General features: G+C 46.2%; 1 protein-coding gene and 1 long non-coding RNA gene across 7 annotated transcripts in view; one reads left to right on the top strand and one right to left on the bottom strand.

Moving 5' to 3' along the window:
* The window catches only part of MYO9B (myosin IXB), an 84,191-nt gene extending 76,079 nt beyond the window's left edge, over positions 1-8,112 (top strand). For 3 of the 6 annotated variants that reach the window (XM_075611232.1, XM_075611231.1, XM_075611235.1), the window contains 6 exons: positions 164-295; positions 1,134-1,257; positions 1,731-1,778; positions 3,411-3,544; positions 3,931-4,043; positions 4,397-8,112. In XM_075611232.1, coding sequence (XP_075467347.1) covers positions 164-295; positions 1,134-1,257; positions 1,731-1,778; positions 3,411-3,544; positions 3,931-4,043; positions 4,397-4,824 — 979 coding nt within the window. In that variant the 3' untranslated portion in view covers positions 4,825-8,112. Of the gene's footprint in view, positions 1-163; positions 296-1,133; positions 1,258-1,730; positions 1,779-3,410; positions 3,545-3,930; positions 4,056-4,128; positions 4,346-4,396 lie in introns of those variants that run through there. The other 3 variants (XM_075611236.1, XM_075611237.1, XM_075611234.1) reach the window with 3 other exon arrangements.
* A 614-nt stretch (positions 8,113-8,726) lies between these two features.
* Positions 8,727-10,355, bottom strand: LOC142501381 (uncharacterized). The gene is made up of 2 exons (XR_012803485.1): positions 10,183-10,355; positions 8,727-8,962 (listed from the first exon to the last, which is right to left on the bottom strand). It is a non-coding gene; the product is annotated as an uncharacterized LOC142501381 (long non-coding RNA).
* Positions 10,356-20,130: the final 9,775 nt, after the last annotated feature.

The raw sequence follows: 20,130 nt of genomic DNA on the forward strand, positions 1-20,130 counted from the left end.
CTCCTTTCCCCCCCCCCACCACCACCATCACCGCTCTCTTTCCCCCCCCCCCCCCGCCACCACCATCACCGCTCTCCTTCCCCCTCCCCCCGCCCCACCACCACCATCACCACTCTCTGCAATGCATTGTGGGACATTCTCTTAACGCTACCCTTTTTTGCAGAGTGGCTGTGATGGAAGATGTGAACCGCATGTCTCCAAATTCCTTGGCCATCGTCTTCGCGCCCTGCCTCCTGCGCTGTCCAGATTATTACGACCCGCTGACCAGCATGAAGGAGGTTTCCAAAACCACCACGTAAGTCAGGCGCTCGCCTGCCCTTTGCCTTCTGCCCTTTCAGGGGATGTTATTTATTTGCTTCGATATGAGCTGTTGAAATATTGAAGGTCCGGGAAGTCAGAATGTCGCTCCCTCCCAGGCCCAGCGCAGTCTCAAAGTTACCGTCGTGATCTGCGCTGCTGCAGATTGAGACAATCAAGGGAGCAAAATACTGTTATGCGCTAAACCCGTATAGGTTTTATTTGGGTGGGGGGGGGTGGTCTCTGCTTTAAAAAAGCTAAAATCTTCCTGAGCAATTCACCCCGGATAGGGCTGCACCCCTTGTAAACGGATTAAGGGAGGGGGAGTAATGGTTAATTCATTGCCTTTGAAGTGGGTGTCAGCACCATGTGACCACTCAAAAACTGAGATAGTAAGCTCAGCAGACAAGCTCCTGTGTCTGACGCTGCGATGTGTAGTACCGGATAAGACGACTTTCTCGTATGATCTGCACAGTGATTCTGTCCTATCCCCGTGGCCCCTGCTGTCGCACTTCAGAGCTGTAATCTCTCGTGTTCTCATGTTTCCATTAGAAATGTTTTTGTTTTCCAGCTAATTGACCAAGTCGCAAACTAATGGTTTCCTGCCGAAGAATTCATTGGGAATACATTTGTGGGGTTTTTAAAGGGAAATTGGGGGAAATAATGAAATAAAACGGGGTGGATATTTTGAAGACTACGGTTTGCCCATCTCAGACGGGGTTAGGGATGCCACCTCTATTAACCCCTTCCTTGCCAGAGGGGTCAGGGACTTGTTATAAAGCAAGGGGTTAAGTGGAAGGCGCTGTAACCCGATTGTCCTTGTGCTTCCCCTGTAGGTGTGTGGAGATGCTGATTAGGGAGCAGATGAGGCAGTATATAATTAAAATGAAGGAAATCGGCATGTTAGAAGCAGCAGAGACACGAGCGGTGTGCAGACTGTCCCTGCTCAAACACAACACGGTGAGTACCCCAAAAAAGCCCTGCAATGTAATGTTTCTGTGGAGGAGGCAGTCACGCAGCCCCTTCTGTGGGTGAGATTCCAGACACTCACTCGGGGGGAAGGGGGGGTCCCCTCTAGAGGTGGGGTCCCACATACACACAGGGAACCTCACATGGGAGCCCCCTCTAAGTTGGGATCCCAGAAACTCTCACCCTTGCAGTTAGGGAGCTGCCCTTTAAAGTGGGAAGTTTCTCCTTGAGTCCTGATCTAAAGGAATATATTGTAAGTTGGTGAAGTAGTGAGTCGTTGCTATAGTGTTCAATGCTGGCTATAGAAGCATCTCCTGTATACGCCTGTATCCCCTTCCATGCATGGGAGGGGTTATACATAGATACATTTTTTTAATGAGTTAATTCTTGGGATATTTGTATGCAAAACCCGACTTCCACATCAGTATTCTGCTCCTTGAAGACCGTTTCTCTTTCTCTGACAGCCTTGGCCTGTACATTTAGGATTTATTTCTCCTTATGAAGGGATCCTGGTAGGTACACACCGCCCTCTCCCTTGCACGTCCCTTGCACATCCCTTGCACATCCCTTGCACGACTGGAATTGCTTCTCCCGCGGTTTGGAGCACAAGTTGGGTTTCCGTGTGATAACAGTGACATCCTCTTATAACGGACAACTGAGGAAGCCAATAGACAGGAGGAGGTTTTAATGGACCACCAATCAATTTCCAGACCCTTTTGCAAAATTCACACATTTCTTACTCTTCACCTTTTTAGCTCCGAAATTATATACTTCTCCTTATAACAGCTCTCGCCGTCGGAGGGGCCGGCAAAGCCTTGCAAAGCGTTGTGAAGCTCTGCGCTTCAAGAAATGGAAAATCAAAGAATATTAAAAATATATCTATCTATCTATATCCCTTATTTCCAGTTTTTATTAGAAATACTTCTTTACCCCAGGCTGTGCTGAAAAGCTGTGTAAAACAGCAGACACGCACCTATAGGGTTCCATGTTACAATGGGTGAGACGTAAAGAGTGACATACTGTGCATGTAATTACCCAGAATCCTTGGCTGCAGTGGAGGCACTGTATGTTAGGCTACAGTGGGGAAAGACAGGTGTAGACCTGTCGGAAACATGCAAATGCACCACAAGTGGTTTAAAGAAGGTGATTTTCAGACTTCTAGCGAGAGACGCCTGCAGATGTTAAAGGAGGATTCCAACAGTTTAAAAAAAAGTTTTTCTAGGTAAGAAGCAGGGGGTCTCTGGAGCTGAACAGCGTTAATTTCAGCTCTGGGGACCCCTTTCTTTCCAAGATACTTACCTCCCGAAAGTGCTGCCAGTTTCGTACGCAGGTTGAAAGCTCCCGTGTCATGCTGGGAAATAGCTGTCGCGGCTTTTTATTGGCTCCTGTGCAGCGGGATAGTTAAAACTCCGTATTCTTCACCTAGCTGGGGAACTGGCAGCCCCTACGGATGCAAGTATCTGGGAAAGCCAGGGGGTCCCCCGAGTTGAAATGAAAGCACATCAGCTCCAGAGACACCCCTGCTTCTTACCTAGACAAAGAGACCCCTTAGGCGGAGCTGCTTCATTAAAGTTGTCAAGAAAAACAGGTGGCATTGGCTGGTTTAGAAACGTGGCTTTTTTGCCTGAGCTGCAGGTTTGGTGTATTGTCCGTTATAATGGGAGGTCACCGCATGAATCTGCAGGGATCGCTCGGCTCTGCATGCAGCAGGTATTGGCAGTTCTCACTTCTGCACGGTTTGGCTCTCTCCGCACCAATCCATTCATGAAATCATTTTTCGGCGTGCTCCACCTATCATTGTCATGCTTTGCGCCGAGGGAACCTTGTTCGGGGAGGAAGTAGAACAATGGTGCAGGGATTGCAAGAGTTTATTTTGTATTGGGATTCACAGCGGATAGAAGCATGATTTTTAAACCCGCTGTTCATAGAGAGAGATGTATGTACAGGTGGTCCTCGGTTATCCGCCGGAATCCCTTCCGCAAAACGTCGGATTGCAAATCCAATGTTAATCCGCGGCGTCGTTTAATCCGTTCCCGACGTTGCACAATGCGTTCGGAATGCATTATAACGTGACGGCTAATGGAGCGACGGATAGCGAGGACCACCTGTATATCCTTTTAATGCCCTGCTTTGCCCCATTGCAGAGTAAAAGCCCAGACCCCAATGATAATGGTCTCCCAGAGCGGAGTGCCGTGCAGGAGGAGCAGCTGTCTGATCCGGAGGCCGTACGCGAATCACAGATCCTGATGGAGAGGATCCAGTCTATCAAGGAGGAGAAGTGAGACCTGTGTGGTGTTGTGTGCTACACGCAGCGTGTGTTTGCAAAGTGGGGTAGGGCTTTTACCAGGGGAAAAAAGAGAAGTAGTTACTTTGTGTCTGATGTGGGAGATATCCGTGCATACTGCAGATGTTATAGGGCAGTAAAAACTTCTGGTTCAATCTGTTTTGGAAGGGACCGACGTAATGGGTCAATGGTCTCTGCTCCGTATCACTGACATCCTATGCATTTGACAAACGTCATGTATAGATTTTCATCAGCTCACAGGTCCTCTTCTCCCCTCCCCCCCCCCATCACTCCCTTTACCTCGCTCTCTCTCTCCAATTTTTCTCTCTCTCCCTTTTCTACTCCCTCCCCACCTCACCCCTTCGCCCCCCACCTTCTAGGGAAGATATAACCTATCGGCTCCCGGAGCTGGAACAGCGCGGTTCAGACTCTGAGACTTCCAACAGCACAGAGAGCTTGCTGGACGAGAGGCCACCTCAGACAGAGACGGAAGGTCAGTATTAAGGTAGTGTGACCCTTTCCTGTTACCACCTTCACTTGGTCTATATTAGGCATACTAAGTTCTTAACGCCTTGCAGGACCCTTTGGCAGGGAAGGTGTTCAATCAGTGGGGAACCTTTTGAACAGTCTGCTGAGGTTCATCAGCCTTCTTGGGATAAGTTCTCCTGTATTTATTCTGCTCTCAATAGTGGGTGAATAAGTTATATAACCAGTGGTCAGTGTTGATGCCACTAGAGGCTAAAGTGTACCACTATTTTATGTACTTTAAATAAATACTTGCTGGTCATACATTGCGTGTCTTCAGCTTGCATGTGTATTTCTTACATGCGTGTCATGCTTCCACAGAACCCTGCCTAAGCGTTTTTACAGCACTCGCCCAACCACTGGGTCGCACCAGCAGCCTGCTGAGCAGAGCCCCCCTCTTTGCCCTTTCTCTGCCCCCCTCTGCCCCTGTTACCAAGCGCAGACCCTCCTCCTTCCTGGCCAAGATGAAGGTCCACAGACGCAACCCTGTCCTGCCCATCGCCAACATCAAGCTGCCCCCCGGCCTGTCCAAAACCACAGATCCGTCGCAGGCAGAAGAGCCTACCGCGGTCAGGTGGAGAGAGCAGCCCGGGAGGCGCACGGACAGTATCCAATCTGTCTACCTCCCGGAGGGGACCGATCTAGGAGCAACGCGGGAGACACTGGAATACGAGCCCACCGCCAAACTCAAACGCCGCTTCTCAGACCCGTACCTCCAGATCCCCTGCGCCGAGGACCTCAACCTCTGAGACCAGCCCAGAGAAAAGGACCATTGAGGACCAAACATGCTTCTAATTCGGTCGTCAAGGGGATTGTGTAGGGAAACGAGGGAGAGCTCCACACTTGATTGACCTTTATGGGGATGAGGGGGGAAGGTTATCGGGGAGAAAGCAGAAAAGGTATTTGTTTCTAGATAACAAAAAAGGGTGTCTGCCTGATTTTATCCATAGAGATTTCCAATATGGCGGCGTTTCTGGCTACCTACAGCGATCAAAGAGCTACAGTGCCACTATGTATTGGATAGCAGATCTCTCTGGCAGTGAAGGGTTAAGTGGGCTGCTCACCACTATTGGGTTATCCCCTTCGTTGCTGGATTCATTTATTTAATTCCCATCTTATCACACAATAGGACCACAGGTGAATTTTCCCTTTTGCATTTCACCTTATTGTTACATTATTATTTTATATATATATATATACGTGTATGTATATGATAAAGCAGGTTTTTTTTATATCCAGATGACTTTTTATTTTATCTTATTTTTAATACATTAACAAAAAGGCCAAAGTTGTGCATGTGATGGAAAGTGTGCTTTTTAAAATGTTAAACATTTTTTTTTTTTAAATTGGTTATGATTTTTGCAAGAGGATGCATTATAAAGTGTGTATGTGTATTAACGCGATGTGTGTGTATATATACACGTATACATAGATACAGACCTATGTGTGTATGGGTGTATATATATATATATATCTACCCACCATCAGCCGCCTTGCGTTGAGAACGTAAGTTCAACATTAGCCGTTTAGTGCCAGAGCTGCAATGTTGTCCTTGGCGAGCGGCTACAGACGCAGTTTGTCATTCTGTCAACATGACAGGAAATTAAAGGCAATTCGTGCCATCTTTTATTTTTTATTTCATACTTCACATAAAATCATCCACCAGTGGGAGGCGGGAGCATGGACTGACCCTGATCGCTGGCGCTTTAAAATGTCTGCGCGGCACTGTGGTTTCACTGGAAGGTATGCGTCCTCTTGAATGGCATGTGTGTTGTTCGCTCCGGGGTATTTGCTGCTGCTGCTGTATCGTAAGGTGTTTTGCTCTGGGGCCAACGGTTGTTAAAAGGCTGCGTAACTTCTCTTTATGAAACAAATGGTACGCAAGGTGATAAATAGCTCTGCACTTTCATGGGAATGCGGCTACCTCAGGAAATGTTGCCACGGGGGGCTGCAGAAGCGAGTGGTGGGTGTTTGGATAATTAAGTACTTGAGTTGGGATTTTACAGAAACCCCTCATTAACAGAGCAATGCCTTCAGGCTACTCTGGTTGCTGAGGGGTTTAAAGTGCCTTATTGCCCGGTTTTGAGAGCCTTGTTGTGAATTGGGACGAGTGAGAGAACCTTACACATATATGGTTTACAATCTGTAGCATTTCTATGCACCTTACAGTATATTACACCCTAGGGTTCAATGTCGGCCTAACACAAATCTTTGCCAGGCGTGTGTGGTTGATTGTATTGTCACCTAGTGCAGTGGTGGGCAACTCCAGTCCTGAAGAGCCACCAACAGGTCAGGTTTTAAGGATATCCCTGCTTCAGCACAGGTGTCTCAGTGTTGACTGAGCCACTGATTGAGTCACTGGTGCTGAAGCAGGGATATCCTTAAAACCTGTCCTGTTGGTAGCCCTTGAGGGCGGGAGTTGGCCACCCCTGACCTATGCTGTCCTCTAATTACGCAGGATCCCTTTCATGCTATTTTGACATTGGAATGCTCTTTTTCTTGGTAAAGTGTTGCTCTCTTGTAAAAGTGCCTCCTTCATTTGAAAAGCTCTTGTGAAAGATGCTCTTATTTCAAAGTCTCTCTTGTTTGTAAAGCCCTTTCTGTGCTTTCCTCTTGATCATTTAACACTCAGTGCCTGCGTGCCACGGCCCCTCCAGCACTCTGCCACTGATGATGATGCGTCATCGCAGCACGGGACGCTATCTCCCCTAGCAAAACAGTGGGATTTTGAGATGTAGCTACTACGTCATTTCTCTGCCTTTTTATTGAAAAGGTATTTTCTACAACTACTTAACCCTCTCCCGCCCGGCCCTCTTCCTCTCTCTCCCATCCTCTCCCCCCACTCTCCCATCCTTCCATTCCACTCTTCCCACCCCTGCTCCACTCTTCCCACCCCCCACCCCCCACCCCTGCTCCACTCTTCCTCTTCCCACGACCCCCCACCGCTCCACTCTTCCTCTTTCCCCACCCCCTACTCCTCTCCCTCTCCCCCCCCTACACCACTCTTTCCCCTCTACTGCAGTCTCTTTCCCCCCCACACCATTCTCTCTCTTTTCGCCCCTACTCCACTTTCTTCCCCCTTACTCCACTCTTTTCCCCCCCCTACACTACTCTCCCTCTCCCCCCCCCCCACTATCCCACTTCCCCTCCACTCTCCCTCTTCCCCCCCCCCCTCCCCACTCACTCCCCCCCTCCCCACTCACTGCTAACTGCTAACGATCAGACAGCTGGTGGAGAGACGATCCGTTCTTGGTACAGCAACTGAAGGGTTACATAGTCTTGCACTCTTTATCAATGGCAAAGGTCTTACTGATCTGTATTTCAAATATAAATGACATCCATCAGTTGTCGCAAAATATTCCTGTGTAGTTTAATATTTGTTTTATATAAGCTACTTTATATTTTAAATTCTTCATCTGCTATTTGTATAAATACAGAATCGCCCATTCCCTGATCTAAATAGCTGTTGGATATAGAAAAGCAATGGATCTCTTCTCTGAACATGCCACTGACAGCCAGCTGAGGGGAAAAAACTCCACAAAACTCAGAAGGAAACCAAAGAAGTCATGTTTTTAAAAATGAACTGGTTTCTAACTCCTGTTCTCAGGAGTCCCCAACAGGTCACATTTTCAGGATATCTGTGCTCCAGCACTGTGGTTTCAATCAAAATGACTGAGCCACTGATTAAGCCACCTGTGCTGATGCAGGGATATCCTTAACCTGGCCTGTCAGGGTTTCTTGAGGACTGGAGTTAAGAACCGCTGAGATACACAATGCTGAGTTACACAATGCTGAGCTGCACATGGCTGGTCTCCCTCACTTGTGATTTCAGAGGTCCGCAGTATATACAGTTCACAGCTCACCATTGTATATCTGGATTTTATATATGTATATACATATGTATATAAATTTATGTTCCGCCTATATCTGTTATATTTCATCAGGGACTAACTTGATGTTATTCATGACACTTTTTTTTTCTTGTAGAAACCCAGAAAATTGTCTTTGTAAAAATAAAATGTATAGGATTCTGTGTCCCTCATTCTTATGTTTGTTTAATAAACTGTCATTGTTTGCAAATGCACATAGATAAGAGCAAACACGTGTTCTTGGATAATGAGTAGTTTATTGCCTTGCAGCATAGAATATGATCATAAGCGAAAGTCAAATCATAGACTCTGCCAGGGGAGGTCCGAAGCAGGCTTTATATACACATATCATTTTCATTGTCTAACTTAGGTTGCTAGGCAAAATATAAATCACTATTCCCTTTTCTAAACCACTTGTTATGAAGGTCACTAACAAGTATAACTGGGTTAAAAGAGCTCAGTACAATGAACAAGGTATGTTAGGATACATTTTATCTTCTAAGCCTCTGTATAACTCCAGAATACGTGTTTCTCACTATATTTTTAGGCGTTTAGGCATAAGCCTTCTGGCCTTGAGTCTTCTGGTAGCCAAACTCATACACTCGCAACAAACACATTCTTTCCCACAGAAATTAATTCAGGAACCCAGGATGAGGCATGACAAGACAGACCAAGTGGATTCTGAATATTGCTAGCAAATTCCTCTCCAGAGAACCCCCAGTCCATTTCAACAATATCGTTTCAACAGTTACTTCTTTTATACTTTTTGAAATCTTCAGTGAGAAATGTATACCTTTATTCCATGAAAAACACGGTATCCATTCCTAGTAGTTTATTTCCTTGGTGTAACAATTGGTCCGGTACCTCAATCCTTTGGCAGCTCACTCAATATCCATTCGCAATTGGTTTTTCCTCTCCTGACAGGCATTTATTTGTCATTGGTTGCATTAGAGGGGTTTCTGTCTGTTCTTCATATATATCTTCTTGGAGGGAATGACTGTCAGCTTGGAGATCAATCCTTTAGTGCAAGAGATAACAATGAATATGATGACAAATACACATATAATCAGTCTTTGCACCAGTTTTGCTTCCAGTGACCCAAACCATGTGCCAAGTCCCAGCTTGATGTTACTTTCAAAGAGTCTTCCAACTTTTACACTATATATATATTTTTTAATCCCTAGTATAACATGGGTAATATTAGCTGTGTTGTCAGGTACATATGTACAACATTCTTCTCCCACCATAGCACAAACTCCTCCTTGGGCTGCCAGTAATAATCTAGAGCCATCCTATTTTGTACGGTCATAGATCTAATAGCCAACATTTCAGTAGCGATTCCTCCCAAGGCATCCATCACATGCATCATTAGCCAATTCCTCCACTAATCTAGTAAGGGCTCGTATTATTCCCCAATTATCATATACCCCAGTGGCAGGTATTCAAAGATTGACAAAGGTTTTTCAAGGAGGAACCACTTCGGAGGATCGGGATAATCTCTTGAATATGATGGCATCAAACTGCAGGTTTTCCAGGACTTGGCGCCATCCACCCTGGCCAAGCGGCGGGGACTACTGCAAACCATCAAGGTCTTAAGTGACAAAGGCATCTGGTATAGATGGCTGTTCCCCTTCGGTCTCCTTGTGTTAAAAAATGGGGTAGCCTTGGTTGGCCCAGACAGACATACCAGGGGTCGAGAGGTCCACGAATTGGCACTGATAATGTTAAGTGCATTCTTGCTTGATGGCGTGACGGGACATAATAGGGTCCCACCGGACCAACAGAAAGTGGGCACTCTGGGTGTCATGTAAGAAAAGCGTGGCAGAGAAGTATTCCCCACGGCAGACCCAGCGAATGAGTGAACACAGAATATCTGGTGGAGTTACAGCTGAGGCACCCCTTCTCTACCACCAACCCCCCCCCCCCCACTCATTTTTTTTTGTGTTTGTGTGTTCGTCGTTTTTGTTTGTCTTTTTGTTCACCTAGTACGTCTGGTTTGTGTTTCCTGTAAATTGGGATGCTTATCATGGTCATGGATCACGGAAACTCTGCGTTGGTTCGGAAATTTAATCTATTCTGTAATGTATACACTATGTTTGTAAACTATGTGAGCAACCAATAAAAATTTAAGTTGAAAAAAAAAAAAATGGGGTAGCACACACATTGAGGCATGCAGAAGAAGGGAACGCTTTCCTGGCGAAAATGGGCCTGTGATCTGGTCCCTCCAGCCCCACACACCTCTCTCCAGTTGATGATCCGGCTCCTGAGGCTGTCTGGCGTAGAGTTGGAGCTGCTGCGCGCGAAAGCGGGGAAGTACTGTGTTAATTGGTACCAATTAAGCCCAATTAAGGGCATAAAGGAGCCAGACCCATTTATACTGTTTTTGCAGTTCAAGACTTCAACACGTAGTAAGACTTACCCCCCTCTCTCCCCCCCCCCCCCCATGGCGGCCATGGTGGGAAGAGTTTCAGAGACGAATGGCCATCTTGATTTTCAGCACGGAGGCACGGCAGCATACCCTCCCAGGGCATCAATTGGGTACCACACACCGCTGGGACCCACAAGCAACGGAAGGCGCAGCGACACAGGGAGTCCACACACCACAGGGACTGCACCGGAGTCCCTCTACATTTACACAAACACCTTACTCATTGCATCACAATAATGCAGTACGTATAGCTCAAGGCACACCAGGAAGGCGCACACAGATCACGCAGAGGCTAGATCTTACATACAAGGGCTGCAACATATACATTAAGGGCGCAATATATATGCACGAAACATAGGGGGGCTTAGGTTCAGATATAAGCGAATACCAAAAAGGCGCAACAAGCAGCGCTAATATTTCCACCTACACTGCCGGGACGGTCATGGGGATGCTTTGGGCTGCAGGGGGAGGGGGGGAGGTGCCGGGGCACAGACGGTTTCCAGGTGGCGTATTGCAAGCCGTGAAGACAACTCGTAGTTTAGTATGGGCAGCGCCGGAGGGGTTGGGCAGTAGTGGGAGGGGGAGTATATAGAGACCAGTTGCTCGTGAGAGCCATTTTTGTGGGAGTCCGAGGGGGGGTAGTAATAAATAACTAGGACCTGAAGACCGGGACAAAATCCTGCTACAGTCACAATGAGTAACATGTCGAGCAAATAGGGGGGAGCAGAGGTCAAGCGACGAGAGGTCCTAGAGATAGAAGCTGGGGGAGGGGAGTTAAAAGGTAATGGGGAAGCCTGTAAATAAATGAGTTTGTTACTGAGAAGTCAGGAAGGTTGAGACATACAGGTGCGGCGGATGTGACCCAGGTTGGGGTCAGGTAAGCAAGGAAAAAATGAGGGGTCCAATTAAGAGGCGGGGATGCTGGGGAGGAGGGAAGGGAGGCGGGCGTACCTGCAACAAGAGAGGAAGGATCAGATGCACAAAGGCTCCTAATCGGCGCTTAAGCTGTGATTTATTAAGTTAAGAAGTTATGCATATTTAGTTCCTGTTCCCATGTCAAAGGTTCTCATAGGTTTTGGTTGCGAGTTCAACATATTTTGCCGAATAATATGTATGCAAGTGTAATATAGAGGCGCCGGTGGTGAGAACACTCCGGTGACTCGCCAGCACCTCAGAAAGTGAAGCATGAAAGATATTCATGTTCACCACAAAGTCCCGAGGGAGGCGGCTTACCGGGCTTTCCCGGTGCAATGGTCACCTATGCTGGGTGGGCCATTAGTCAGGCCTCCCCTCGGGGCAAAAGGTGGGCCGGGTCATGCAAAGCCCCGTCTCTTCTATGTTTTTTTTTCTACCCCTCCTTTCCCATCCCCAGTCCTCCTTCACGGGTGCTGGATCCCTCCTTCGCTCTGGGACCCCTTGATCTCAGATCCGAGTGTGTAAAGAAAGAGAGGGTCCCTCTTGCGGGTCTACGGCCTAGAGGGGAAACAAGATGGGGATATATTAATATTGAACACACAGAAGACTAAGACAATCCCCAAAAGCAGCACTCTAAATATACCACAAAATAACTGATAACATAATACCAAAAGACCAGGAAACTAAAGTCAGAATAGAAAATGAATAGATTTTAATAGCGAACAAAAAGAACACTAACATTTAAAAACATATACACACTAAGGGCAGCAAAAAATACAAAAAGACTGTGACTGACAAAAATGTACAAAAATCAATAATGCTGAAAAAGAAATCAAAAGCAAAAAACGTGTCTGCACAATGAGCCTGGTAACTATATAAAGCAACACAAAGAAAGCTGAATATTTCAAAATACCCCTGGTAAAGACCTAGGCTAAAAAGGTAGATAACTAAGCTAAGGGCATAAAGAAAGGTATGGCATAAATAAACCTATATACAAAAATGATGTACATAAGAAAAATAATAACTTAAACCAAGGGGGAGGCACAGGGGAGACAAAATGAAACAAAGACTCAAACCCTGAACAGCAATACAAAAAATCAAAATCAAAAAAAGATGCATACAATGCCTGTGGTGGCTGCACAAAAGCAAGTAAGACACATGGCTGTAGAATCACAAAAAGCCAGTGCTGTTTGCACAAATGAAACAACCTAGAGTAAGGGTTCCATAGGAAATAATGACTCCAGATAGCAGAGAAAATGATACTCAGCTGCCATATAGTGATGATGGAGTCAGTCCCAATGAGTTAAACTCCAGGATGTGTGGAAATAAGTCATACAGTCCACAGGATAAGCACCAAGAGTCACGCCAACAAAATAATGAATAGCTGCCTAGAGTGGACACTCAACGCGTTTCAGCCAAGGGGGCCTTCTTCCCGGAGTGGTATATATTAATGTACATCAAGATCATACCAGACTCCAATGTCAATCACGGTAATATCCCACAATGCAAAAGGGCTAAACAGTCCCGTGAAGCGCCGAGTTGCAATCACCGATTATAAGAGGAAGGGAGCAGGTGGGGTTATGATTCAGGAAACACATTTTAGTTCAAAAAGCTCACCCAAATTTATGGATAAGCAGTTTAGGCAATTCTTCCTGGCCTCTGGCAACAAAAAAAGGAGGGGGTCGCGATCCTGAACCACAGTAAGTTCCCGCTGGTGGCAGAAACCGTTAAGAAAGCTAGGGAAGGGCGATTCCTGATAATTAGTAGGCTCGGTGCAGGAGCAGCCCATAACCCTGGCATCTATATACGCCCCATGTGAGCAAAACCCCTCCTTCTTCGTTAGATTCTTCCAGACGCTAAACAAAGTGTCAAAAGGGAATATAAAATTCTAGCGGGGGACTTTAACCTAGCAATAAATCCAAAATTGGATAGGTCGGGACTACATAAGGTTAGCAATAAAGGAGAGAGACAAGCTTTGGTCGAGGGTTTGAAAGAAAACTAGCTGGTTGATATATGGAGGGAACTACAACCCTCGAATAGAGATTATACCTTTTTCTCGCACCCACATAACACATACAGCAGAATCGACTACTTCTTTATCTCTAGTAGACTGGTCCCTAAGGTTTCCCAAGCAGGGATCCATGATATTTCATGGTTAGACCACGCACCAATTGAGCTACGATGCGAACAAATTCATCTGGCTAGGTCGGGAGCAAATTGGAAACTGAACGAGTCAATCCTAAAAATACCAGAAATTTGCCAAAACATAGGCAGGGAGATTGATCAATACTTTAAAATGAACAACGGGAGTGTAGATTCCCAATCTACCCTATGGGAAGCGCATAAGGCAACTTTGAGAGGCATCTTGATTAATATAGCGGCTAGACGGAAAAGAGAGAAACTATAAAATAGCTAAATCAAGGACCAAACTAGGAGTACCTCTTGGACAGTCATAAACAATGAGCGAATCCGCAGGTCTTTCAAGACCAGAAAGATGTTAAGATGTAATTGAACATGCTGTTAACCTCCCAGGCGGACAATGCACTGAGTTGGTCAAAGAGGAAGTTTAATGAGAAAGCAAACAGGCCAGATACCATGCTAGCAGGCAAATTAAGGAATAGGCAACCACATTTTAACATTCCGTACACAAAAGGGCACAATCACAGCCAATCCAAAATGAATAGTCGCAGAATTTAAAAGGTTTTACGAGGACCTTTCTCCTAACAGCTGCGCCATGGTCTATAGTGGCTGCGTGAAAGAGGGTAAATACTCCTTCTAGGCGCGCAGTAACTAAAAGGATGAAGGAAATCAGACTAATGGAAAGACTGTCAGCTCAATTAAATAAAAAACTGGATCGCTTCTACAAGATATGTGAACCGTGGCCCCAGGACTTGAAACAGTTTAGACCGGGGTTAAAAGAGGGGGGGAAAACAGGGAATGACCCCCAAATACACCTGAGGCTACAACTAAGGCTGTAGATATATCAGTCCATAGTAACAGGAGAAAGACACCACTTCATCATAAGATGCTGCTTTAAAAGCTTAGAGATTTCATCCGTTTAGACTAATGCAGGGTGGGGGGCTTTTGTGGAAAACGCTGGTAGAAGTACAGAAGGACACGTCCAGAGAAATGCCCAAAGGTAAATCCATATAATCCGGTAACCATAATTCGGAGTGTATTCCACCATATTATATATTTATAATTATCATTGGATTGTTATATGCTTGCTGTGTATGGTATATATTTGTCGGTTTATATACTTAGCTATGAATACATTTATTATTCTTTTTCATAGCATTTTTTACTATCCTTTCAGCTATTTGAGTCATTGGTCATGTATCAACTATCTATATGAATGTTATGATAAGTTTTTTATGTGGTTTTTTATGTGGTTTGTATAGCTTTAAATTCATCCATCATTTTCTTTACTTTTATATTATGTGATCAATTAGCAACGTTGTTTTTAATTTCCGTTTTCACCCTTTTTTTCTTTATACAATATTGTCTTTTTAGCATTTATTATGTATTGTATATGTTTTTTTTGCATGAGATACCTCCTATATGTATCTGGTGACGGAACGTGATTTAAGATCTAAGCTATTAGTCTGCAGGTGAGAAGGGGAGGTTTATCTCTGCTAGTTACTAGCCAATTAGGTTATATCACCACCTACATAAGGAGGGACTCATGACATGGGAATTCACTCTTTGAAAAAGTCCATCCCTGGACGAAACGCGTCAGAGTGTCTTTTTGCTGATGTTCACTTTGTCGATTTAATAAAGTTTTTTTTATTTTTTCAATGCGTCTGGCTGTTTTGGAGGAGCTGTGACCGCCGCGTCACTTGTTTTTTCCCTACCTCGGGGTTAAAAGAGGAAGGTAAGATTAAAGACAGGATAAAGAAGAGAAGAAACAGGTTTCCTCCCATCAAAAAAAAAAATCACTTTTAGATAACTTCATTAACAAGTCTCCCCCAAAAACCTCTCCACGCCCTTCTTTCCTAGTGTTCCCTCTTTCCTCTTTCTCCCCACATTTTCCCGGTTCCCCCCCTCCCCTCCCATTCTTGTTTCTTCTCTTTCTCTTATCTTCTTCTATCCTTTTTTCTCCACGAAAGATGAAAAATGAAGGTTTGAAAGACAGACAAAACACGTGCACTCAAAACAGCTCTGTTCAATTATCACAGAAAAACAGGCAATAGATTGAGTTTGAAGTTATAATTTAATGTCACCTGTTTAGAAAGAATTAAGATGCCTCATGTTTATATTGGTGTGTTATTGAATATTGAATCACACAATTGTAATGTGTCAAATTTGAAAACCTAATAAAAAAAGTTTTGGGGGAAAAAAAAAAAAAAAAGGTTCTACGAGGACCTATACAGGGGAGAAAAAGTGGCACATAAGGGAATGACAAAAATGGCTCTGAGGGAGTTCCTGACGAGCTCGGGCCTGCCAAAACTGAATAGGTTGGACAGAGAGCACCTAGGTGCAGATTCTACAATTGAGGAATTGACACAGGTCATTGAGGAGCTGAAGCCGTCAAAGGCTTCGGGTCCAGGTGGCTCTTCAGGCCTCTAATATAAGAAATTCCTTAAACATCTGGCCCCATTTTTGCTCCAGATGTTTAATGCAGTCTTAGCGGGGGCCTCATTCCCGGAACGGATGCTCCAAGTGTCTATCACAGTAATACACAAACCAGGTAGGGATCCGCTAGATTGTAAAAGTTATATCTAATATAACTAATCAATACAGATGTCAAAATTTACGCTAAATTGCTGGCCAACAGATTGAGAAACATCCTGCCCAGACTGATACACCCAGTTCAAGTCGGATTCATTAAGGACAGACAAGCAGCGGATAACACCCGGCGAATCATTGATCTGTTAGATATAGCCAAGACCCTTCCATGATAGGATGATGGGAAAGTGTCTTTCGACTGGGTTGATTGGTAATCACGAGCTGGCGGATGGTAGGCTCCTCGATTGTTAGCTGCCCTCCACCTGGCATCACCGGAAGCAGCTTGCATCTGCGCGGACGGATCCCAGCCATCCTCTTAAGTCCACTAAGTGGTGGGCTATGGCCCAGGGTCTGTCTCTGTGTATTTGACTGTCCGGACCACTGCCGGTCGGTCTCCGGGGTGAGGCCTAGATGATCCAGAATGGCAGCCTTTAGTCTCTGATAGTCCGTGGCCTCGTCTGCCGGTAGAGCCTGGTTGGCTGCCTGCGTTTCTCTTATGAGGTTTGGAGCCAAAGTCGTTACCCAGCGACCAACTGTCCAGCCCTGGGCAGTGGCTACCCTTTTAAAAGAGAAGAGGAAAGCCTCTGGGTCTTCTGTTGGCTTTATTTTAGGCAGCATCACCAGCGGGTTATTTGGAATCTCTGGTCTGACTGAGGCTGGACCTGGAGCCAGCATGGGGAGGAGCTTTTCTGTTTGCTGAGCCTGCTTGCTGGTGCAGGAACTGAGAAAACATTTCCTCCATTTTTTTAATGTGTGCCCTTTGGATGCAGGGGCCATCCAAGATCCCACTTCACACCGCCTGTGGCAAGACGGCCTCGCAATAGGGTCAGTAGAAGTCCCAAACAGTAAGTAAGGCAAGATTATGCAAATATCTGTAGTGAAAATATATAAAGTCCTTATCTGTGTTTGGGGAGATTTGTCCCTAGAGAGTCCAAGTAATCCCTTCTGGATACTGCAACATCAGCTTTAATTCCTCTGCAGGGTTAGGAGGCTGGTTACTAGTAGACAGGGCTGTGTCCAGCAGGCTTGTCTCAGCTTGTGGCAATCCTCTGTCTGGGGGAGCAGAACCTCCGGCGTACTTCCTGGTTTGGAAAAGTCTCTCTCCCGTCCTGCTCAGGTCTGGCATCTTATACAGCTGCCTGACAGCTACCTTAACTCAGCCCTGATGCCCAGGTATCTCTGTGTTAACCCTCTGACTGGTGGTTTCAGACGTCAGAGGTATGTTTCCCATGCATAATTGATAGCGAATGACTTCACCCTGTCACAATCATCCTCCTTCAGAGCTTTTTCAGGATGGTCATGGACAGGAAGGCCTTCCTGAGAATGAAACTCGCTGCTGTGAGCATACAGATGAGGTCAACACCCTAGTGTTAGCTGGATGACCGCTGAACCCTGCATAGAGCACAATCCGTGGCCTAACCCAGGGGTGCGCAAACTGGGGGGCACAACATTTTCAGAGTGCGGCGCTTAGAAGCCCCATGCTCTTCCCCACAACATTTAAATTAAATGCTGGGGGAGCGAGCGAGGCCTCTGTAAGGCTCTTACCTTGTCTCCGGCGGCTTCTTGTGGGTGCAGACAAAGCTTGCTTGCCCCTGGCTTAAACCTTTCACTGTCAGGGAACAATGTGTTGCAGGCATCTCCGGCAGTGAAAGGATTAATCATACTACGTATTCAAACCTTGTTTTTTTGTTTGTTTTGTTTTTCCCTGTATATAGTTTATTTTTTATTTTTTTTATTTTAAATATTTTTCCTTTATTGGTGTCAAACAGCAGATTGGTACATGTTATTTACATTGATTGGGCGAATCAACACAGGAATACAGCTTGATACATGTTCAAAGTTTGGGTGAAGTTGATGACACACAATAGTCCATTTTCCAGTTTTCAGTAGTGAAAAAAGAGGGGGGATGACGAAGGAGGGGTGGATAGTTGGGAACGACTTGGACAAAGAGAGGGGAAAGGGGGGGGGGCGGAGATGGGGGGGACTTGGAGGATAGGGGGGTCCGTCCTATGATACTGTGACTGTGATGGACAGAGAGTCTGATCCTGGCCAAGGTTCCCATGTCGAGTAGAATTGCGGCATTTTTTGCTTCAGCATTGCCGTTAATCTTTCCATACCCATAATTTGATTTACCCTAGTGATTACCGTTCTTCTGGATGGGGCTTTGATTTTCTTCCAGGCTGCTTTATGCAGCATCTGGCGGCCGTCAGGATCGCTGCCATGAGCCTAGTTATAGGGGGGGGGGGGGGGTCGTCGACTGGTTATCCCAGCACGTAGGTCAGGGGGTCTAGGGGTATCTCTATATCCAGGGTCTCGGTCAGCAGGCCCTGGATCCGGGTCCAGAATTTTTGGATCTCCTGGCATGTCCACCAAATGTGGGACATGTCCCCCCTTTGACCACATCCCCTCCAGCAGTCGTCAGGAGTAGCTGGATAGATCTGGTTCAGTCTGCTCGGGGTCAGGTACCAGTGGAATAATATTTTGTAAATATTTTCTTTTGTGATGGAACAAATTGAAGTTTTGGAGGCTGCCTCCCAGATATCCTCCCAGTCCTCTATATCTATGTTGGTGTTTAGGTCTTGGCTCCACCTTTGCATATATGCGTGATTAGGGGTGGGTTGGGCCGCCTCTAATGTTTTATATATCCCAGAGATGAGGCCTCTTTGGTACTCGCCTCTGAGGCAGAGGGTCTCAAATCTGGAGCACGGTGGGAATTTTAAGCTAGGGGATAGGGTTCTCAAGAAGTGACGAATCTGTAGGTATTGGAATATAGGAAGATCAGGGGACGTTAATTTGATTCGTAGTTCTCGGAGGGGCATGACCTCATCGCCTTCCAGCAAGTCCGCAACCACTCTGATGTTTAGGCCTTGAAATTGGCTGAATTGGGGTCGGGAGCAACCGGGCGGGAAATCCGGGTTCCCGAATAGAGGGGTCAATTGAGAGGGGGTTGAAGCTAGGCCATATTTCCCTTTGGTTTTCAACCATGTCGACCACGTGCATCTCATTGCTCCAAGGCTGAGTCTCGTGGGCCTCCTACCCTTGCGGGCGTGAGTCCAAAGCAGGGCTGAGAGGGGAGTCGGGGACGCGTGGAAAGTCTCTATCTCCAGCCAGCAATTGGAGGCTGGGGGGTTGTTCCAAACCACCGCCTGTCTCAGTTGCGCTGCCCGATAGTATCGGACCACGTCCGGCGCCCCCAGACCCCCTCTTGTCCTCGACGCCAAGAGTACCGACCGTGGGACCCTGGCTCTCCGTTGTTGCCAAATGAAGCGCAGAATATGGGACTGAATATTCCTTAGATCTGCTAATGGGACGGGGACAGGGAGGGTCTGAAAATAGTAAAGCAGGCGGGGGAGGATATTCATTTTAGTGGATATTATCCTTCCAAACCATGATATTTGGTGGGACTGCCAAGTCTCGAGGTCTCTTATGATTTGACGAAAGAGGGGAGGGTAATTGGATTGATATAGCGAGCCATATGAGCTCGCTATTTTAACCCCTAAATACTTAATATGGGAGCTATTCCATCTATACTTAAATTTCTTTTGTAGGGATGTCCATACGGGGTTCGGCAGTGATATATTGAGAGCCTCTGACTTGTCTGTATTGACTTTGTAGTCTGAGAGGTGGCACTTTGTAGTCTGAGAGGTGGCTAAATTGGGCTAACAGTTTTTCTAGGTTGGGGAGGGAAGTGAGGGGGTCTGATCGGGTAAGGATGATGTCGTCGGCGAACAGGGAGATTTTATACTCCCTGTCTCCGACTAGGATTCCCTTTACGGATGGGTCAGTTCTGATTCTGGCGGCTAGGGGCTCTATGGACAGGGCGAAGAGTAAAGGGGAAAGGGGGCAACCTTGTCTAGTACCGTTTTGGATTTTTATTGGGTTGGAACGGCCACCCGGGAGTTTTAATAAGGCCGTGGGGTTGGTGTAGAGGGCTCGGACTCCTTCAAGGAATGGGCCTGAGAAGCCGAACTGGCGCATCGTCTGGTCAAGGTAGGACCATTTGATCCGGTCAAAGGCCTTCTCTGCGTCGAGGCTGAGTATCAAGGCCTGGGACTGTTTGAGGTGCACGTGGTCTATAATATCAATAATTTTGCGGGTGTTGTCAGAGGCCTGTC

This window comes from Ascaphus truei, chromosome 8 (genome assembly GCF_040206685.1).
Source record: "Ascaphus truei isolate aAscTru1 chromosome 8, aAscTru1.hap1, whole genome shotgun sequence".
NCBI classification, from domain to species: domain Eukaryota; kingdom Metazoa; phylum Chordata; class Amphibia; order Anura; family Ascaphidae; genus Ascaphus; species Ascaphus truei.